Source organism: Lagenorhynchus albirostris, chromosome 9, assembly GCF_949774975.1.
Source record: "Lagenorhynchus albirostris chromosome 9, mLagAlb1.1, whole genome shotgun sequence".
Taxonomy (NCBI): domain Eukaryota; kingdom Metazoa; phylum Chordata; class Mammalia; order Artiodactyla; family Delphinidae; genus Lagenorhynchus; species Lagenorhynchus albirostris.
Window position 1 is genome coordinate 69,247,426 of NC_083103.1, and position 18,268 is coordinate 69,265,693.

At 39.6% G+C, this 18,268-nt stretch overlaps 2 protein-coding genes and 1 non-coding gene across 12 annotated transcripts in view; all 3 read left to right on the plus strand.

The window, feature by feature from the left end:
- Positions 1-2,017: 2,017 nt before the first annotated feature.
- On the plus strand, positions 2,018-2,835 carry LOC132525344 (BOS complex subunit TMEM147-like). Its single transcript, XM_060157891.1, has one exon. The coding sequence runs from the start codon at positions 2,095-2,097 to the stop codon at positions 2,767-2,769; it is 675 nt and encodes a 224-aa protein (XP_060013874.1). The 5' UTR covers positions 2,018-2,094; the 3' UTR covers positions 2,770-2,835.
- A 4,872-nt stretch (positions 2,836-7,707) lies between these two features.
- The window catches only part of CEP295 (centrosomal protein 295), a 48,271-nt gene continuing 37,710 nt past the window's right edge, over positions 7,708-18,268 (plus strand). For 6 of the 10 annotated variants that reach the window (XM_060160214.1, XM_060160212.1, XM_060160215.1 and 3 more), the window contains exons 1-5: positions 11,728-11,850; positions 12,959-13,159; positions 14,320-14,444; positions 15,152-15,245; positions 17,530-17,625. In XM_060160214.1, the coding sequence (XP_060016197.1) occupies positions 11,734-11,850; positions 12,959-13,159; positions 14,320-14,444; positions 15,152-15,245; positions 17,530-17,625 (633 nt within the window). In that variant the 5' untranslated portion in view covers positions 11,728-11,733. Of the gene's footprint in view, positions 7,801-9,886; positions 9,922-11,230; positions 11,628-11,710; positions 11,851-12,958; positions 13,160-14,319; positions 14,445-15,151; positions 15,246-17,529; positions 17,626-18,268 lie in introns of those variants that run through there. The other 4 variants (XM_060160210.1, XM_060160211.1, XM_060160219.1 and 1 more) reach the window with 4 other exon arrangements.
- On the plus strand, positions 11,260-11,333 carry TRNAG-UCC (transfer RNA glycine (anticodon UCC)). Its single transcript has one exon. It is a non-coding gene; the product is annotated as a tRNA-Gly (tRNA).

The following is an 18,268-nucleotide window of genomic DNA, read 5'->3' on the forward strand; positions in this document are numbered from 1 at the left end:
TTTTATAGATAAGGCAATTGAGTCTCAGAGTGACTGATATTCTAAATTCGTAAGTGGCAGAGCTGGAATAAGAACTCCAAATCCAGTATACTCTTTCAACCACACCATAAACCTATACCACAAAGTGGCCATGGTCTATATTAGTAAAATGTAGGGCAGTTGTCCCCAACCTTTTTGGCACCAGGGACCAGTTTCGTGGAAGACAATATTTCCACGGACAGGGTGGGGTCTGGTTTAGGTGGTAATGTGAGCAATGGGGAGCGGCAGATGTAACTTCCCTCACTCGCCCACCACTCACCTCCTGCTGTGCAGCCCAGTTCCTAACAGGCCATGGACCAGTACCAATCCGTGGCCCAGGGGTTGGGAACCCCTGATCTAGGGGGTAGTATATTTTTCCCATTCCCTCACTTTTAGCCTGTGTGTGTCTTTAGATCTGAAGTGAGTCTCTTGTAGGCAGCATATATTTGGGTCTGGTTTTGTATCCATTCAGCCAGTCTACATCTTTTGATTGTAGCATTTGGTCCATTTACATTTAAAGTAATTATTGATAGATGTCTATGTATTGCCATATTCTTAATTGCTTTTGGGTTGTTTTCATAATCATTTTTGTTCCTTTTTTCTTCTTTGGCTCTCTTCCCCCATTTTAGATAGTGTTCTGGTCTGCCTCTGTTACTTATTCATATTATGATTCATTTATTTCCCCTTTTCTATTCCTATTTGGCAATAAATTACTCTGTCCTAAATTTGCCTCACATGGGGCTTTGTGTCAAGCAGTGTTTCTCAAACTTTAATGTGTGTATAAACTGCCTGCAAATCTAGTAAAAATGCAGATTCTGCCTCAGCATACCTGGGATGGAGCCTGAGAGTCTGCATTTCTGACAAGCTCCCAGGTGATGCCAATGCTTCTGGTCCTTGGATCACACTTTGTGTGGCAAGGGTGTAGATTATTGTTATATTCATAGGGAAATGGAAATAATTTTGGATGAAGAGCACTATGACCAAATAATGCTGATTCTTGTTGTATAAAGGCTGGATCAGTTAAAGCAGGTCAAATGGCAGTAACAAACAAACTGCAAAGTGGACATTGCCTATCCAGAGTGTGCACAGGTGGTCAAATTGTAGTATGATCTTTTATAGTTATGTATATGTTTTTATGTAGGATATTTACAATCTTTCCTAGTTGGTTTTTATAACTTAACTTTTTAAAATGTAGTCTTTACAACTGTTCTATAAGATAGGAAAGGTATTAGCATCTCTGGCACATGGAGTGCCCAATAAATGTTGTGTATTTTCATCCCCATTTTATAGATAAAGATGGAGCCTCAGAGAGGTTAACTGTTGGTCAAGCAGATGTCCAAACCTACATCTTCTGACTCCAGCTGCAAAGCTCTTCCCCAGCCCACCTAATCCTCCTCAACTGCTGTGTACATGTCTGGATTGTAAACAATTTCCTTTTTTCCCGCTTTTCATTCAGACTTCCCTGTCTTTTTTTTTTAAGTATGTAACTCATGGTTTACACCCTCATGGCTTAATAAATATTAGTAATATTAATAAAAATCATATTAGCTGAAAAAGATTTAAAAGATGAAACAAAATTAATTTCCCTATTCTTTCCTCTCAATTCTCACTCTCCTTAAATAAATGGGCCAATTCCTCCCACCTCCGGATCTACCCACACACATTTTTTAAAAATATTTATAGATTTTAAAAGCCTTTCCCAGCCCATCTTTCATCTCCTGCTGAGCACTCTTAAGCTCACTTCTGTTACTGGCTGTAAATTATTCTGAGATACTATCACTTGTTAAGCTCTTGTGGTGTTTATGCCAGAGAGAGAAAGGCTAGTTGGCAGATGGTCAGATGGAAGTTTGATTACTTCTCTTCTTGCAGTGATTCCCTTTCTTCTGGACTTTATACATGAGAATTATTGAGGGCCCCCCTACCCCAACTTTAATGCCAATCTCCCATATTGAATGTGGATAAAGATGAAAGGAACTCAGAAAACAGTGGAACTGGCCGGTGGGCGCCAGGCCCGGGCTCGGGCGCCAAGACGCCGAGGCAGAGAGGCGCGCTCCGGCGAGCCGGGCGGCCGGCGCCATGACGCTGTTCCACTTCGGTAACTGCTTTGCCGTGGCCTACTTCCCCTACTTCATCACCTACAAGTGCAGCGGCCTGTCCGAGTACAACGCCTTCTGGAAGTGCGTCCAGGCCGGGGTCACCTACCTCTTCGTGCAGCTGTGCAAGATGCTGTTCCTGGCCACTTTCTTTCCCACCTGGGAAGGCGGCATCTATGACTTCATTGGGGAGTTCATGAAGGCCAGCGTGGATGTGGCAGACCTGATAGGCCTAAACCTTGTCATGTCCCGGAATGCCGGCAAGGGGGAATACAAGATCATGGTTGCTGCCCTGGGTTGGGCCACCGTCGAGCTCATTATGTCCCGCTGCATCCCTCTCTGGGTTGGAGCTCGGGGCATTGAGTTTGACTGGAAATACATCCAGATGAGCATTGACTCCAACATCAGTCTGGTCCATTACATCGTCGCATCTGCCCAGGTGTGGATGATAACACGCTACGACCTGTACAACACTTTCCGGCCAGCAGTCCTCCTACTGATGTTCCTTAGCGTCTACAAGGCCTTCGTCATGGAGACCTTCATCCATCTGTGTTCCCTGGGCAGCTGGACGGCACTTCTGGACCGAGCGGTGGTGACGGAGCTGCTGGCCCTCAGCACCCTGGCCCTGTATGTCGCTGTTGTCAACGTGCAATCCTAGGCTTGGTGGCCCAGACTTTCACGTACCTTTTCCCTGTCTCCAGGTTTCAGTGAAGTAAACTGTATTTGGAAAAAAAACAAAACAAAACAAAACAGTGAAACTGTTACCATCAGAGAAACATCTTAAACTGCTCCAATCCTGAACGGCTTCCATTGCTTTTTAAGGGGCAGCACTGCATAGCGACCAGTCATACTAATGTTGTTACTGCCTAGGGGAAACTCTTCCTCTTGATCATTGCTTATTAATGTTCATTCCTAGTGGGGTAACAACACTAGAAGCTAAACCTATATACCTATCCCTAAGCCAATAAAATACAAAAGGACCTAATTAAAAATTAAACCCTGACTATATTCAATATCTTGTAATAACCTAGGAAACAAAAACAGGAATGTGAAAAGATATCTGCACCCATGTTCATTCCAACATTACTTACAACAGCAAAGATATGGAAACAACCTAAGTTGGATAATGCGACTGTAATAAATAAATATATATATATATATATATATATATATATATAGGAAAAAAATTAAACCCCAAACACTAATAAACACATTTCAAAGGTTTTTTTGTTTGGTTTGGTTTGGTTTTGGTTTTGCCTCCTGCAGTCTGAGATGAATGTATTAAAATAAAAGCCACAAAAGATAACATTTATGGCATGCTTTGTGCTAAGCATTGTCTTAGGAGTTTTAAACCTCATAACCTTTTGAGTACTTTTACTACATCCCTTTTAAAGATGAGAAAACTGACTTCTCAGGAGGTTGAGGAACTAACTCAAGGTCACAGAGTTGCTAAGCCAGAAATTTAAGCCCAGGCAGTTGGACTGTAGGTCCAATATCTTAACTTTGATTCTATGCTATTTCCCAAGATGCCCAGATGTCGTTTGCCTGTGAGAATTTAAATGTAAACCTACAGCCTCTTTCAATTTTCAAAAATAAGAGAAACTCCCATTCAAAGCAGCTTAAGTAAAAGGTCAGGGAGAACTTAATGGTTCCTACTAGTAAGCTTTAGAAAGAGCTCACATCAGGGATGGCTGGATCCAGGCACTTGACAACTGTAAGGATTCTCTCTCTGTGTTCCTGGCTGAGTGTCAAACTTATTCTTTCAGACCAGCTTGTGGGTGACCACATGGTGGGAAATCTTGCTGGGGAATCTCCAGCTTCATATCATAACATGAGCTCAGAGAGTTAAATATTCATCCTGCTGACTCCAGTAAGAAAATTCCTGTGAAAGACTCTGATTGACCCAATTTAGATTATGTTCCTATCCTTGGGTCAATCTCAATGGCAAGGGAGATAGAGAACTGTGATTTGCCCAGTCTGGGTCACATGCCTACCCCTGTGGCCTGGAGGGCTGGGTCTGTATGAGAACAGGAGAGGAAGTTTCCTATATATAAAATAGCTGCTAATGTATCTAACATGGTTTTGGAGTTTGTAAGTGCTCTTTTTTTTTTTTTCTTTTCTGCTGTACGCGGGCCTCTCACTGTTGTGGCTTCTCCCGTTGCGGAGCACAGGCTCCAGACGCGCAGGCTCTGCCGCCGTGGCTCGCAGGCCCAGCCGCTCTGCGGCATGTAGGGATCTTCCCGGACCGGGGCACGAACCCGTGTCCCCTTCATCGGCAGGGGGACTCTCAACCACTGCGCCACCAGGGAAACCCTATAAGTGCTCTCTTTGATTCATGCCTTTGAGTCTCACAACCAGCCTGTGAAGAGGGCTGGTCAAGTATTACTAAGGAAACGGTGGTGAATTAAAGATGGCCGCAGATTTTTTTGTCACTTCATTGAGAGATGGCTTTTGTTTCCCCTTCACTTGAATTTGGGCTGGCCCTATGAAATTTAATCAGTACACTGTGGCAGAACTTACTATAACTATTTCTCAGTCTTGCCTTTAAAAGGACTCGCAGTTTTTACTTTCTTGCCCTGGAAATACTTATTCTTTGGACACCCTCTTGAAACTCAGCTAGTAAGAAGTCCAATCCACATGGAAGGGGCTCATGAAGGCACTTCAGTCAACAGTTGCAGCTAAGCTTTCAAATGACAATCAGGATCAACTGCTAGTCATAATGAGTGAGCCATTCTGGACATTCTGGGTTGGCTTGGTTGGCAACAGTAGAGAATCAAACTAGAAACTAAGGCTCATTGGCTTAGTGTCCTACAGCTGGAAAGTCTCAGAGTTATGATGCTAAACCAAACACTCTGACTCTAGGCCCACTGGGCTTTCTTGGATTCCTCAGTGCCTCCTATTAAAACCATAACAAGTCGTAATTCAAAACCTTCAATTGTAAGATTTCTGCCCAGGATGGAGGTAGAGGAAGTGATGCATATAATTCATTCATTTATTCATTCATTTAACCAACATTTGAGAAGCTCTATGTGGCAGGCAACTGAACAAAATGCACTCCTGGTTCTTGAAGAATTCAGAGTCTAATCAACAGAGTGCCTAATAAACAGGTCATTTCAATAAGAATTGATAAGTGCCATGATGGGGAATGTGCAGGGTGCTCCTGGAAAACATGGTGGGCACTACAACTAGCCCAAGACATGAAATAATGGGCACACCTTTTGTTGGGTGTGGGAGAGTATCTATGAATCTGTGTTGAGGATGTTGAAGAGGTATGTTTAGAATAAATACAGCTATTCATTAAGATAAATGTGACAGGAAACGGATAGGGAAGCAGGGAGGAAGAACCCCAGTATTTGGGATAAATACATGAACTCTAGTCTTGGTTGTACCCTTCCCTTATATGTGCTCTTGGCCAGGTCACTGAATTTCTCTGTAACTCAGCTTCCTTGTCTGTAAAACCAAGTTGGATCACACTATTTCTTCTTCATCTTCTTCCTCTTTTTTTTAACATAATGGTTTCTCTTCTTTCTTGATATTTTAAAAATTTTATTTATTTGGTTGCACTGGGTCTTAGTTGTGGCAGGGAGGCTCCTTAGTTGCAGCACATGGAGTCCTTAGTTGTGGCATACGAACTCTTAGTTGCAACATGCTTGTGGGATCTAGTTCCCTGACCAGGGATCGAACCTGGGCCCCCTGCATTGGGAGAGCAGAGTCTTATCCACTGTGCCACAACGGAAGTCCCCACACTATTTCTTCTTTGTGTACTTGACAGTTCCTTTCTCCAATTCCTTTAAGTCTTGGTGTTCCTCAGAGTTTGGTCCTTAGTTCATTGTGCTCTTCTCATTCTGCAAATTCTCCCTAAATGATCTCATCCACTTTTATAGCTTTGGTTATAACTCATATGGAAATGAAACCTGAGTCTATACGCTAGCCCAGTTCTGTGGGCTGTCTACCATTGTATTCCTCTTCTTGCTGCATGTCATTCCACAGGCACATGAAGCCCAACATGTCCAGAGCTGAGCTCATCACCTTGCCCACTAAACTGACTCCCACTTCTGACTCCTCCCTTGGTTACTGGCGGCACCATAATAGTGCTCCTCAAGCCAATGACCGTGAAGTTAATTTCACTCTCCCTTTTCCTTTAAACGCACAAGCAATTGTTTGTCAAGTACTGCTTATTTTGCCACCTAAATATTTCTGGAATTCATTCTTTTTTCAAGATATCCCAGAAACGGCTCAAATTTAAAATGTTCAAAACTTAACTCATTTTCCCTTCCCAAACCTGATCGTCTTCCTGTGTGTTCTAGGAGAATGTTATCCCCATCCACTCAGTTGCTAAATATGGAACTTGGGCATCACCATTGATTTCTCCCTCTTTTTTGCCTTCCATAACCAGATAACCATCAACTCCCGATGTCTGACCTCCTATTTGTCTCTTAAATCTATCCACTTATCCATTCTTATTGTGATCATCTTTCACTTCCTGCAGCAGAATCCTAACTGGCTTCCCTGCCTTGGCTTCAGTCTTAACTTCCTCTGACTTCTTCTCCACAATGAAGCCAGATCTGATCATATCAGCAACTTCCCTCTCCCCCACTCCCCATTTTCCAATTCTTTGATTCCTGGCATGTTTCACCCTCTAGACTACAAAATCTAGGATGGGGTCATAATCCATTCACCCTTGTCTCCCCTGCACCTAGCACACTGTACTTGGCACAGAATAGGTGCTCAATAAATATGAACCCGTGCTCATCCCCCTTTCTGACTCTCCGTTATTTACAGCAGATAAATCCTTGACATGTTCTAGGTGTGGCAGACCTCTGGAGGCACAGAGTATCATGATACGGTTCACTGTTGCACGAGTTGAAAGCTATCAGAAAATAACTGCAAAATCAACGTATCTACTAAACAAAAACTGACTCACAGACATAGAGAACAGACTAGTGGTTGGGGGGGGCAGGGGAGGGGAGGGAATGAATGGAAATCTGGGATTAGCAGAGACAAACTATTATATATAGGATGGATAAACAACAGGTCCTACTGTATAGCACAGGGAACTATATTCAATATCCTGTGACAAAGCATAACGAAAAACAATACAACAAAGAACATATGTGAATAACTGAGTCACTTTGCTGTACAGAAGAAATTAACACATTGTAAATCAACCATAGTTCAATAAAATTTAAAAAAATAAATAAATAACTGCACCGTAATAGTACCACATGAATTGCACAGCCAGTACACAAAAGGATGCATATCCCAAGGAATCTTCATGATGGCACTAAAGACTAACGTCACCCTCATGGCTCTGGGTAAACGTGTTCCCCTTTCCGGACCTCTGCTCGCGATCTGCAAAATGAGCACGTTGTGAGAGGTGAGGTAAAACCCGTGAGCCGCCCCCGGTGTGAGAAATTACCGGGCTGATGGAGGGCCTGCGCGTGCGCGTGCGCAGGGAGCGGGCTTTCCGGCGCGGCCGTCCCGGCGGCCCCCGGAGGAGGCGGGACGAGGCGGGTTCCCGCGGTTCCGCCGCGCCATTGGCGGGCGGTTTGAATGACGGAAGTGACGGGAGCTCGGCGATGGCCGCCACGCAGGCGCACAAACGGCTGTTGGGAGGCTGGTGTGAGGCGGCCGCCGAGATCTTCTCTGTCTGTGCCGCGGTTCCTGAGTCCGGGGTCCCGTTTCCCGGGTGAGTGACGGCCGCGCCGGCTCCCCCGCGGCCGTGGGCGTGCACGACTCCCCGAGGCCGGGAACCGGGAGTGTGCTTTGGATGAAGGGGGTGCCGCGCACGCAGCACGGCCCGCGGTTCTTCGGCCTCGGCGGGCCGCGGGCCCCGGCTGGGGTCGGGCTGGGGTCGGGCAGGCGGCCGGGAGGAGCGCCGGCGCAGCGGGCACGCGCGTCCCGACCCAGACCCGCCTGCTTCGTGCGACAGGTCACTCTGGGGCCTTTGGCGCGGGTGGCTTTGCGCGTCCTCCCGGGATCGGGTCTTGCGGGGTCCCTGAGCTTCCAAGTCAGGGCGGCCGGGAGGGCCTTCGCGGTCGCTACTGTGAACGCTTCTGGCAGCGTCCTGCCCACCCTGCCCCCCGGTCACCTGCGGAGTGGCCTCAATCCTGGTAGCCGTTTAAGAGCACTGCCTGGAATTGTTTCATGCGGAGAGCGTACTCTTTCTCGGTGTCTCTCACCTTTAATTTCTTAGATATTAAGTCCTGCCACAAACCCGAGCTTTTACAACAGTGGGGAGTTTTGAATCTTTAATATTTAGAAAATATTTGGCAGTTTATATTCGTTAAGTCACATAATCATCAGAACAACCTGTTGGACACGATATTGTGATTCCCCTTATATAGTTTAAGGAAACGAGACCAAAGTGACTTAAGGGTCTTTCTTCTTTAAAGTGGTAGTGTTGGGCCTTGAACCCAGATCTTCTAAGTCTGGTATATGTGATTACGATGTGCCAGCTGCCATTTAATCCTCAGGACAAAGTCTTGCAAGATAAGTAGCATCACCTTTATTATTTGTCAGTTAGAATACATACAATTTGAAAATCCATATTGATATGAATAAATACTAAAGTGAGGGAATGGGGGAAACTCTTTCTTACAGTAGGATTCCAGTTGGTAAGTGTAGAAGGAATAATGGAAATAGAGAATACCTTTTGACAAATGCCTTAGTAATTGTTTCAGGCAGTCATCAATGGATACTGAACTCAGTTGATAGAAGTATGGTGAGGAACATGATATTTATATAGCCTCAACTATCTCCACCAAATACTTAAAAAGGAAAAGTAGTATCTACAGTGGATAAACCTGTTAGACACCTCCTTAATCAAGTGATCAAAATTTGCATCATGTTAACATCACTTACCTCCTGGTGTGATGCACTGAGAAGGGTGCCTAGTGACTTCTGCAGTGGTCTTGGCAAAAATGCATAACCTTAGTCCAAACACAAGAAGGGATTAAACACATCCACATTGAGGGACAGTCTGCAAAATAACTGGCATCTTTTAAAAATGTCAAGATCTTGAGGGGAAAAAAAAAAACAGACTGAGGAAGGTCTCAGATTAGAGGAGTTGAAGGAGGCAAAACAACCTTGGCAGCCATTAGAACGTAATTCATAGACCCTCAGCCCCGGTGTTCTGAAGTCTGTTTGCATGGATGCCTTCTACGGACTGCTCCTAGTTAATGACTGAGCCTGGTGTGGATGTGAAGGCAGGCCCGTTCCTAAGACAAAAGGGATTCTGGCTTAAGGACTCCCCAGAAGTCTTGCTGAACCTTCCTTAGACTGCATGGCAGTCTAAGAGGCATCTATCCAACTTTCCCTTCCTCCTTCACTCAGTGTCTGACTTTCATGGAAGTCTGAAATGCTCCCATCTTTTACCAGCTCCCTCCCCATTTTCCCTCACACAGAATTTCCCCTAATAAAATCTTTGTGGGTTTAATCCTATCTTGGCATCTTGCAGGACCCAGAGTAACACAACAGTCAAAGGATATGTTTCCCTTGGCTTGGGTCCTGGTCCAGAAAATGGACCTTAGTGGGATAATTGACGAAATTTGAATACTGTCTGTAGATTAGTTAAAAGTATTGTGCTAGTGTTAATTTCCTGGTTTTGGTCATTGTACTACGGTTGACATTTAGAGAAGCTGGGAATTCTAAGACAGATTATTTCCAAATAAGTTCAAAAATTAAGAAAATGATATACAAAAGAAAACAGTTATTCTATCACATGTTAGGAGGTAAAAATAACAAGTGTATTATGTTTTCCTGTAATCCTCTAGGAAATGAAATGGATGGATACTCAAAACACTGAAAAGTTAAGTTTTTTTCTTTTTCGTTGAGGTTTAACTTAGAATTAAATACACAAACTTAAGTGTACTGTTTGAGGAATCCTTACATATGTATACACCTGTTACACTTGTGTAAAATCATCATACGGATTAAAATATGGAATATTTCTAGTACTCCAGCAGGCTCCTTTGTGCCCCCTCCTTCTCAGTAGTCTCAGAAAGATGACTGACCCCTATTTTAACCTCTTTCATCATGGATTGGTCTTCCTTGTTTTTGAATTTCATGTAAATGGAATTTTATAATATGTCTCTTTTTTGCTTTTTTCTCCTTTGGTACTATGTCTGTGGGACTTATCAGAAATTAGTTTTAATAGTTTGGATATGAGTGATTTTTCAGAGACCTTCAGACAAATGAATAAAGATGCATTGTGAAGACAATTTAATCTTGTTCAATTTTTTCTTCTTTGTTTAGTTCTTACCTGTTTTTCAGTCCCCACTCGCAAAATATACTGGCTTAAACAGAATTTTCCTCACTCTATATATTTTAGCATTTCAGAAAGTTAGGAGCCATATGGAGTAAGAAAATGGGATTCTTCCCTTGGTTCTGCCAGTAGATATTGTCACTTGGGTCAAGTCCTTTAACTTAAGAGGCCTTTGTTTCTTCTTGTCTAAAATAAAGAGAACAATTGGCACTTTTCCAAAGTTTTGTGCGTACATTACCAAAGCCTTGTGAGTATCAGCTGAGTGGGATGCACTGGAAAAGATTACTCCTTTTTTGGCATCAGATTGTAACAGTGACCACATATATGTATGTAGCACTTTACATGAATTAACTCATTGAATGAGTCATTCATTCAGTCAACACACTGAAGGACCTGCTTACATGCAAGGCACTGTTTTTAGGCTATGCACATAAAACCATGAATAAGATCATTCCTGCCCTCATTGAGCTTACATTTTGGTGGAGAATTCATTGAGAAAGTATTAGTTGCTATTAGATAACCCCAACTTCTTCTGGCTGCTGTTTTTACACCTGAGTGAAAGCAGTATCTATCCATAGCGTGTGAAATAATGCCTGGTAGTTGTTATTCATTGTTATTATTTTAATTTGAATACTAAAACTAAAAAAAAACTAGAGCCTCGGTCCTTTAATTGTTAGGAATCTAACTAGAAAGGGCAAGCTGTAATTGATGAAAAACGAGAGGAAGGTGATACCAAGATAGCATAAGGTTAGTCCCCATATGAATGTGAAGGTAATATTCATTACAGGTGGGCAAGTCAGGAATGAGTGGTAGGTGGGTGGAACAAGAATCACTGGAGGGCAGCTTCAAGGAGAAGTGGTGCTTAAGCTTCGGAAAGGGAATTCCCTGGTGGTCCAGTGGTTAGGACTCTGCACTTCCATTGCAGGGGGGCCCAGGTTCGATCCCTGGTCGGGGAACTAAGATCCCACATGCTGCGGTGCAACAAGCCCACGTGCTGCAATTACTGAGCCTGCGCGCCACAACTACAGAGCCCTTGCACGACACCTGCTGAGCCCTCACTCTCTGGAGCCTGTGCACTACAACTAGAGATAAGCCCGCACGGCACAACAAAGAGCCCTCACACTGCAACGAAATATCCCATGTGCTGCAACTAAGACCTGATACAGCCAACAAACAAATTGCTATTTGTAAATAAGTTGGACTTAGTTTACCCAAACTATTTTATTTGCAAGTACACAGCCCTTTAAATGGTAAAAAATATTAATATGAATTTTAAAAATTATTCTAATCTTTGCTGCCCTACTTTAATAGATATATATTTTTTAAAAATCAGAACCTTCATATTTAAAGTACTACATGAAAATGAAGAGAAAGGTGGTGAATGCCGCCGGCAAGCTGAGATTGAGTCCTAATGAGGAAGCCTTCATTTTAAAGGAAGATTATGAAAGAAGAAGAAAACTAAGATTGCTACAGGTAAGATTTATTTGGAACATAGTGTCAAATTCTTTGTCTTCCCCAAATTATCAGTATTTTTTACATTAGAGTGTTTTAAATAAAATGTCGCATTTAACAGTCTTTTCTGGCTGTACAAGAGCCCTGGTTCTTGCATACTAACTAGTTTTGGAACATTTGAAAAGTATGATGAAACAGTAAATATATTGAAGAAGAGTTTGAGGATAAGGACTGACTCAGTAATTATTAGGAAATAGTTCATTTTTTGAGATTATTAAATATTTAGCAATATTTTTCTTTTCTTTTTTCTTTATATATATGTATATGTGTGTGTGTGTGTGTGTGTGTATATATATATATATAAAAAACGTATATATGCAATACTTATTTCCCAAGATCTTCCCCTAATAAATTTGCAGAATACATCATCTGACATAAAGGCAAAAAAAAAAAAACCCAAAAAACAAAAAAAAAACCAAACAAAAAAACCTATGAATCAATACAAAAACATAGGCCAACATCCCAACCCCACTGCTGAAAATAGTTCATTTTAAAAATCATATGTAACTGATGAAGATTCGAGCAAGAATATTTGAATGACTTTGAAGAAGATTTACTTCTTCAAAGATAATTAGCTACTGAAATAAATTTATTCAGAAGTTGTCTATTCTTTGTCTCTAGGAGTCTTTTTAGAGTTACGTAGTTAAGTCTTTGTGAAACATTTTAGGTGCCGTTCTGTCTAGAATTGGGGATGATGTATTACAGATACGGAATTCTCATCTAGATCTTTTCTGTACTTGTCTGGGCTATAAATTTTATTGAATCATGCTTACCAATTTAGCCTCTTGTATGGTATTAGAATGATAATGGCAGTCCGATTAGATCTCTGGGGAGGAAACATAATTGCTAATCATGGAACTTTAGAAGTAGTCTTGAGATTTTAATTTTTCCTCCATCACTTGGATTTTCTGCTTTAAATAGGCCTTATCTAATATAATATGAATATTCAGGAGAACTGATGTAGCTAATACCTAAAGAGAATTCATTTAAGTTCCTGTTTCCAAATAGCTTTTCAAAAAAGTTGAAGGAAGCCTCTTTTCATAAAATGTGTTAAATACTCATCCTTCAGGTTCGAGAACAAGAAAGAGATATTGCTTTACAAATAAGAGAAGATATAAAACAGAGGAGAAATCAGCAACTCACTCGTTTGGCAGAAGAACTAAGGACAGAATGGGAGGAATCACAAACTCAGAAAATAAAGAACTTGGAAAAACTGTATTTGGCAAGTTTAAGAAATATGGGAGACGGGCATCAACAAGCCAAAGAAAATGTAAGTGAGCACTTATTTGACTACCTTCCTGTGGTAGTGATACTTGTTAAAAGCAGATTACAGTTGTTAGACACTTACAAAAATGTTTTCATGTATCGAATTTGCTGTGGGCAGCCTGAACTTTTTTGTAAATTTAATATAATTTAAGAATTCTGCTAGGTTCATTTCCTGGTAAGAGTCATGTCAGGAATAATCTGTTTCCAGTGATGTTTAAGTTAACATTATTCTCTAACAAATTTATGGTTACCAAAGAGGGAAGGTGGGGGGGGGAAATTAGGAAGTTGGGATTAATATATACACAGTACTATATATAAAATAGATAACCAACAATGACCTAGTGGATGGCACAGGAAACTATACTCAGTATTTTGTAATAACCTATAAAGGAAAAGAATCTGAACAAGAATATATATATGTATATAACTGAATCACTGTACTGTATACCTGAAACTAACACAACATTGTAAATCAACTATACTTCAATTAAAAAAAAAACCACATTATTCTCTTCCAGTCCTTAACTGTCTGTGTAAATAAAATAATAACCTTCAGAATTAGAAGTTGTTATTCATTTCAAGGATTTTGGACAGATTCAGTGGAGTGAATTCAGATTTCTGGTTTCATTTTCATTATCATTCATTATTCCTCGTACCTCCAAAACGGGTAGTGGAGTGTGTATACACTTGAGTTCATTCACAGACAGTAAAAATTCTTTGATGACTTTCACAAAGGCAAAGTAGAACTTAACTCAGTATTTAAGACTGCTCTCTGACCTTATTTTGTTGTTTATTGTGCTTTATGGTTGGAAAATGCTAGATTGTGGTCCCAGAGGTAGTCACACAAAATAAACAAGCTGGGTTCCAAAGAAGGCACGTCTTTGTTACCAAACTTTTAGGGAATAAGAGAACTCTTTAAAGAATGTGGCAATCAAAATATTCTTGGTCCCTGGTTTTAGTTTGTGTTTTTTAGTAATAGCCATAAGTTCTGACATCAGATTTTTGTAGCTTTATTTATGCCATCATTAATTTTGTGCTTTAGTGCAGTGTTTCATTTGAATACACCGTCATGATTTTTGCCCTTACTGGGTACCACCCATATTATCATATATTTGACATTTTAATCCTGTTTAACATGACATTTTAAGTAATATTTGTTTTTAGGAGCCTGATTTAAATGCTCTGGCACACCGGGCAGCAGAAAGAAAAAAAAAAGCAGAAATGAGGCATAAAGAGGCCCTGAAAGTACAGAAAAATCAAAAAGAAATGTTAATGAAACAAAAAACCTGGTAAAGTAATAGTGATTTTTACCATATTCTCCACTGAAACTGATGTGGCTGGAAGTAAAGGGTACATTGGATACTTTTTAAAAATCAGTATATCCATTGTGTTTGTTAAACTTGGTTTAAAATAATGCAGTGGGGGAGTGGTTGCTTAGATGAACATACTAACAAATGAGCTTTCTCTTCTAGTCTGACTGTAGTGGCAATTACTAAGTTTCTGGAGAAATGTATTACTAGTTTAGAATGCAAGTCAACCAAAATCTGTCTGCCTCCGATATAAAAAGAAAAAAATCAGTGCAATTATGAACATTGAAAGAGGTTGTTGACTCTGCAAGTCATTGATGAGATTTTTGCATGTTGTAAAAATGAAAGAGCATGTTACTAGTCAGCAGTAGTCATTTTATACAGTGGCCCATCTTTATCGATAATTTCTAGTTTTTTTACTCTAAATTATTCTCAACTAAAGAACATTAGGTGTTTGTTGGGTCACTCCCCATTGTGGAGCTTTATATCTTTAGATATACCTCTTTCACTTGGTAAACATCTTTTTACCTGTTCATTGTGTATAGACTCTTTATTAAACAGCATATTGAGCCTGTGGGATCAGACTGGAGGATTTCTTGAGATTGTAATGGCTTTTATATTCTTAACCCTAAGAGTTGTACTGTAATATTATCTGAAAGATTAATTTATGACATCTTGTGTTTTTTAAGGCATATAAAAGCTCGAAAAGAAGCACTGCTTGCGGAAAAAGAGAGATCTGCCAAAATTACAAGTCTGCCACCTCCTCCTCCAACTCTTTTTGAGGTGAATTACTTTGAGTATTCAAGCTAGGTTATAATAATTCTTCTTTACTATTAGAATTCAGTGTAGGTCAAAATACCATTTGTATTAATTTTTAACTGTACAGGTAACACATATCTGGAATATTTAAAAATAATCCTAGATATCATTTTACCTATGAATACTTTAGTATGTATCTCTGATGTTTAAGAACTTTTTAAAAAGCACAATACTAATATAATATTTTTCTCAATATAATCCAATATCCAGTCTGTGTTCAGTTTTCCCCAGTTGTCTCAAAAATTTCTTTTGTTGTTTGAAAAACTGTAATTTTTTTATTTTATTGGGAAAGAAAAGGATTATTTGCCCTAAAGACTTTCCTACATTCAAGATTTGACAATTGTAAATAGTTACCATTTTATAGATAAAGAAATTAGGTTCAGATAAATTAATAAATTTACACAAGATTATGTAAGGTGATAAGAGAGGCCTGTTTCTTTATGGGAGTAAAATGTTTGATTTTGTGATTTGGAGCTTATTTTTTTTAAAAAACATTTAACTTATTAAGCAGAAATTAATTTTGAAAGGTCTTGCCTCTCGTTCAGATTATCTTGTTATGGTTATTAAAATGGCTAGTTTGGATGATTATCAAAATTACATAGTTATTTTTATCAAAAAAGTTAAGTATAAGTAGAAAAAAAATACACATACAGGGATATCTAATTTAGTTGTATAGACAAGTGTATTTTATATATGTATGATCAGCCTAAGTACCAGATGTTCTTGTCTTAAGCCTCTGGTTTTGTCAGCCTTCCTGCTTTTATGTTGAGCCATCTGCCATGTGACATTTGATCCAACAAGATCCAAGTGGAAAGGCAAATTTTAGCCACTCCCTCAGTACCTTGTTAAAAGGCAGGCAGTATTTTATCCATGTTTTTTTGATTACTTTTGTCATAATTCCTAATGTTCCTGACAAGCCAAGGTCAGAATTTTAAAGCAAGCAAAATATTGTCTGTGTGAATGATTTGGCAAATATGCATTATATGTAAAAGTGTGGTTGTGCTTTTTTCCCCCAACTTTTTATTATGAAAATTTTCAAAATACAGAGAAGTTAAAAGGAGAGTACAAAGGAACAGCTCTTTGCATTGTGTGTAGATTTCAAATGGTTGTGTATACATTTGAATGAATAAATATATACATTTGAATATAGATTGTAGAGATTGCATTTCACCCTGTATACTTCAGCATGCCTGTGCTAGAATAAGGACATTCTCTTATGCAACCACAACATCACACTAAGAAAATGTACCAGGATCCAGTCAAGGTTTACCTGTTGCTTCTGCTTGCTTTGTCTCTTGGTCTCTCTCAATGTGAAACATTGTCTCCCCCAACCCTAGCCAACATTTTATTTCAGACTTTTTGAATAGACGAGACTAGTTTCTTATATTCTGTATTTGTCTGATGTGGTTATGTGACTACAAGAGATCTCCATTATAAAGGTATATTTTTCTCTTTTCAATTGCCAAGTAATCTGGGAAATGATACTTTGGCACCAAATAGGTATCTATCACCCTTCTACATTTATTCATTGGCCTACTTCTGTTAGACAAAAGAAGAGAGAACTTTCTCTTATCTGTGATTATGAACCACCATAACCAAATGATCAAACTTAGAATCAATAATAGCAGAGCACCTTGACATTATGTGCCTCCTAATATGTAGTAAACTGTATAGCATCACCTATTCAGTATTCTTGTTGAAATATAATCTGGGGCTTCCCTGGTGGTACAGTGGTTAAGCATCCACCTGCCAATGCAGGAGACACAGGTTCAAGCCCTGGTCCGGGAAGATCCCACATGCCACGGAGCAACTAAGCCCGTGCACCACAAATACTGAGCTTGCGCTCTAGAGCCCGCGAGCCACAGCTACTGAGCCTATGTGCCACAACTACTGAAGCCCACATGCCTAGAGCCCATGCTCCCAAAAAGAGAAGCCACCACAATGAGAAACCTGCACACTGCAATGAAGACTAGCCCCTGCTTGCCGCAATCAGAGAAAGCCCGCACGCAGCAGCAAAGACCCAGTGCAGCCAAAAATAAAAACAAATAAAATAATTTTATTTTAAAAAACAAAAGAAATATAATCTGGCTTTTAAACCTAAATTCCAGCTTAATGGAAATACAGTGCATGATCTCATGAAAAAAATGAATAACTGATTAAAATACAAAATTAATTTTTCATTGGATCCTGCTTTAAATGAAAATTAATACTTTTAACCTAACAGTCTATTTTCTGTTTCATTTTTCAGAACATTGAAGTAAAGAAAACTTCTAATGTGAAAACCAATAGTTCTACCTACCATCATCTTTATACTTTTGTTAATAGAGAGGTGGACACAAAACAGGTGATTGACTGTTTTTTCATGACGCTCACTTTATTATCTCTGTTCATTGAATTGAGTTACACCTTTGTTCTACGTTTATTGTTCTCAGATGTCAAAATTTGAAAAGCTCTACCAACCATATTAGGGTAATAGTGATAAAAAAAACTTTTAAATATGCTTTGACTTATGATGTCATGTTTATTATGAATGCTGATTTAACATGAAAGAAGAGAGTTGGCTACTTAAACAGTTATATTTTAAAATATATTTTTTTTACCATAAAACTTTTTTTGACATAAAAATAATACATACTCTGTGAAAATTTGAAACTATACACATAGGCGCAAACTAGGAAAAACACCCATGATTCCATCACCAAAAAGTAATGCAGTTAATACATTAATGGATTTGTTATAGTGTTTATGTATAAACATATATACATACTTTTCAAAACATGATTTTTAATAGCTACTTAATATTTCATTATAGAATTTATTTAACCATTCTATTGTGGGTTTTTTTTGCTTCATAAATGCAAACATAATCATCTTGCACATTTTGTCTACAGCTCTGACTGTATGTTTAGAATAGATTCCTAGAGAGAAATTATAGGTTCCAAACTATATAACATTTGATAACAGATATTTAATACAGATCATTAAAT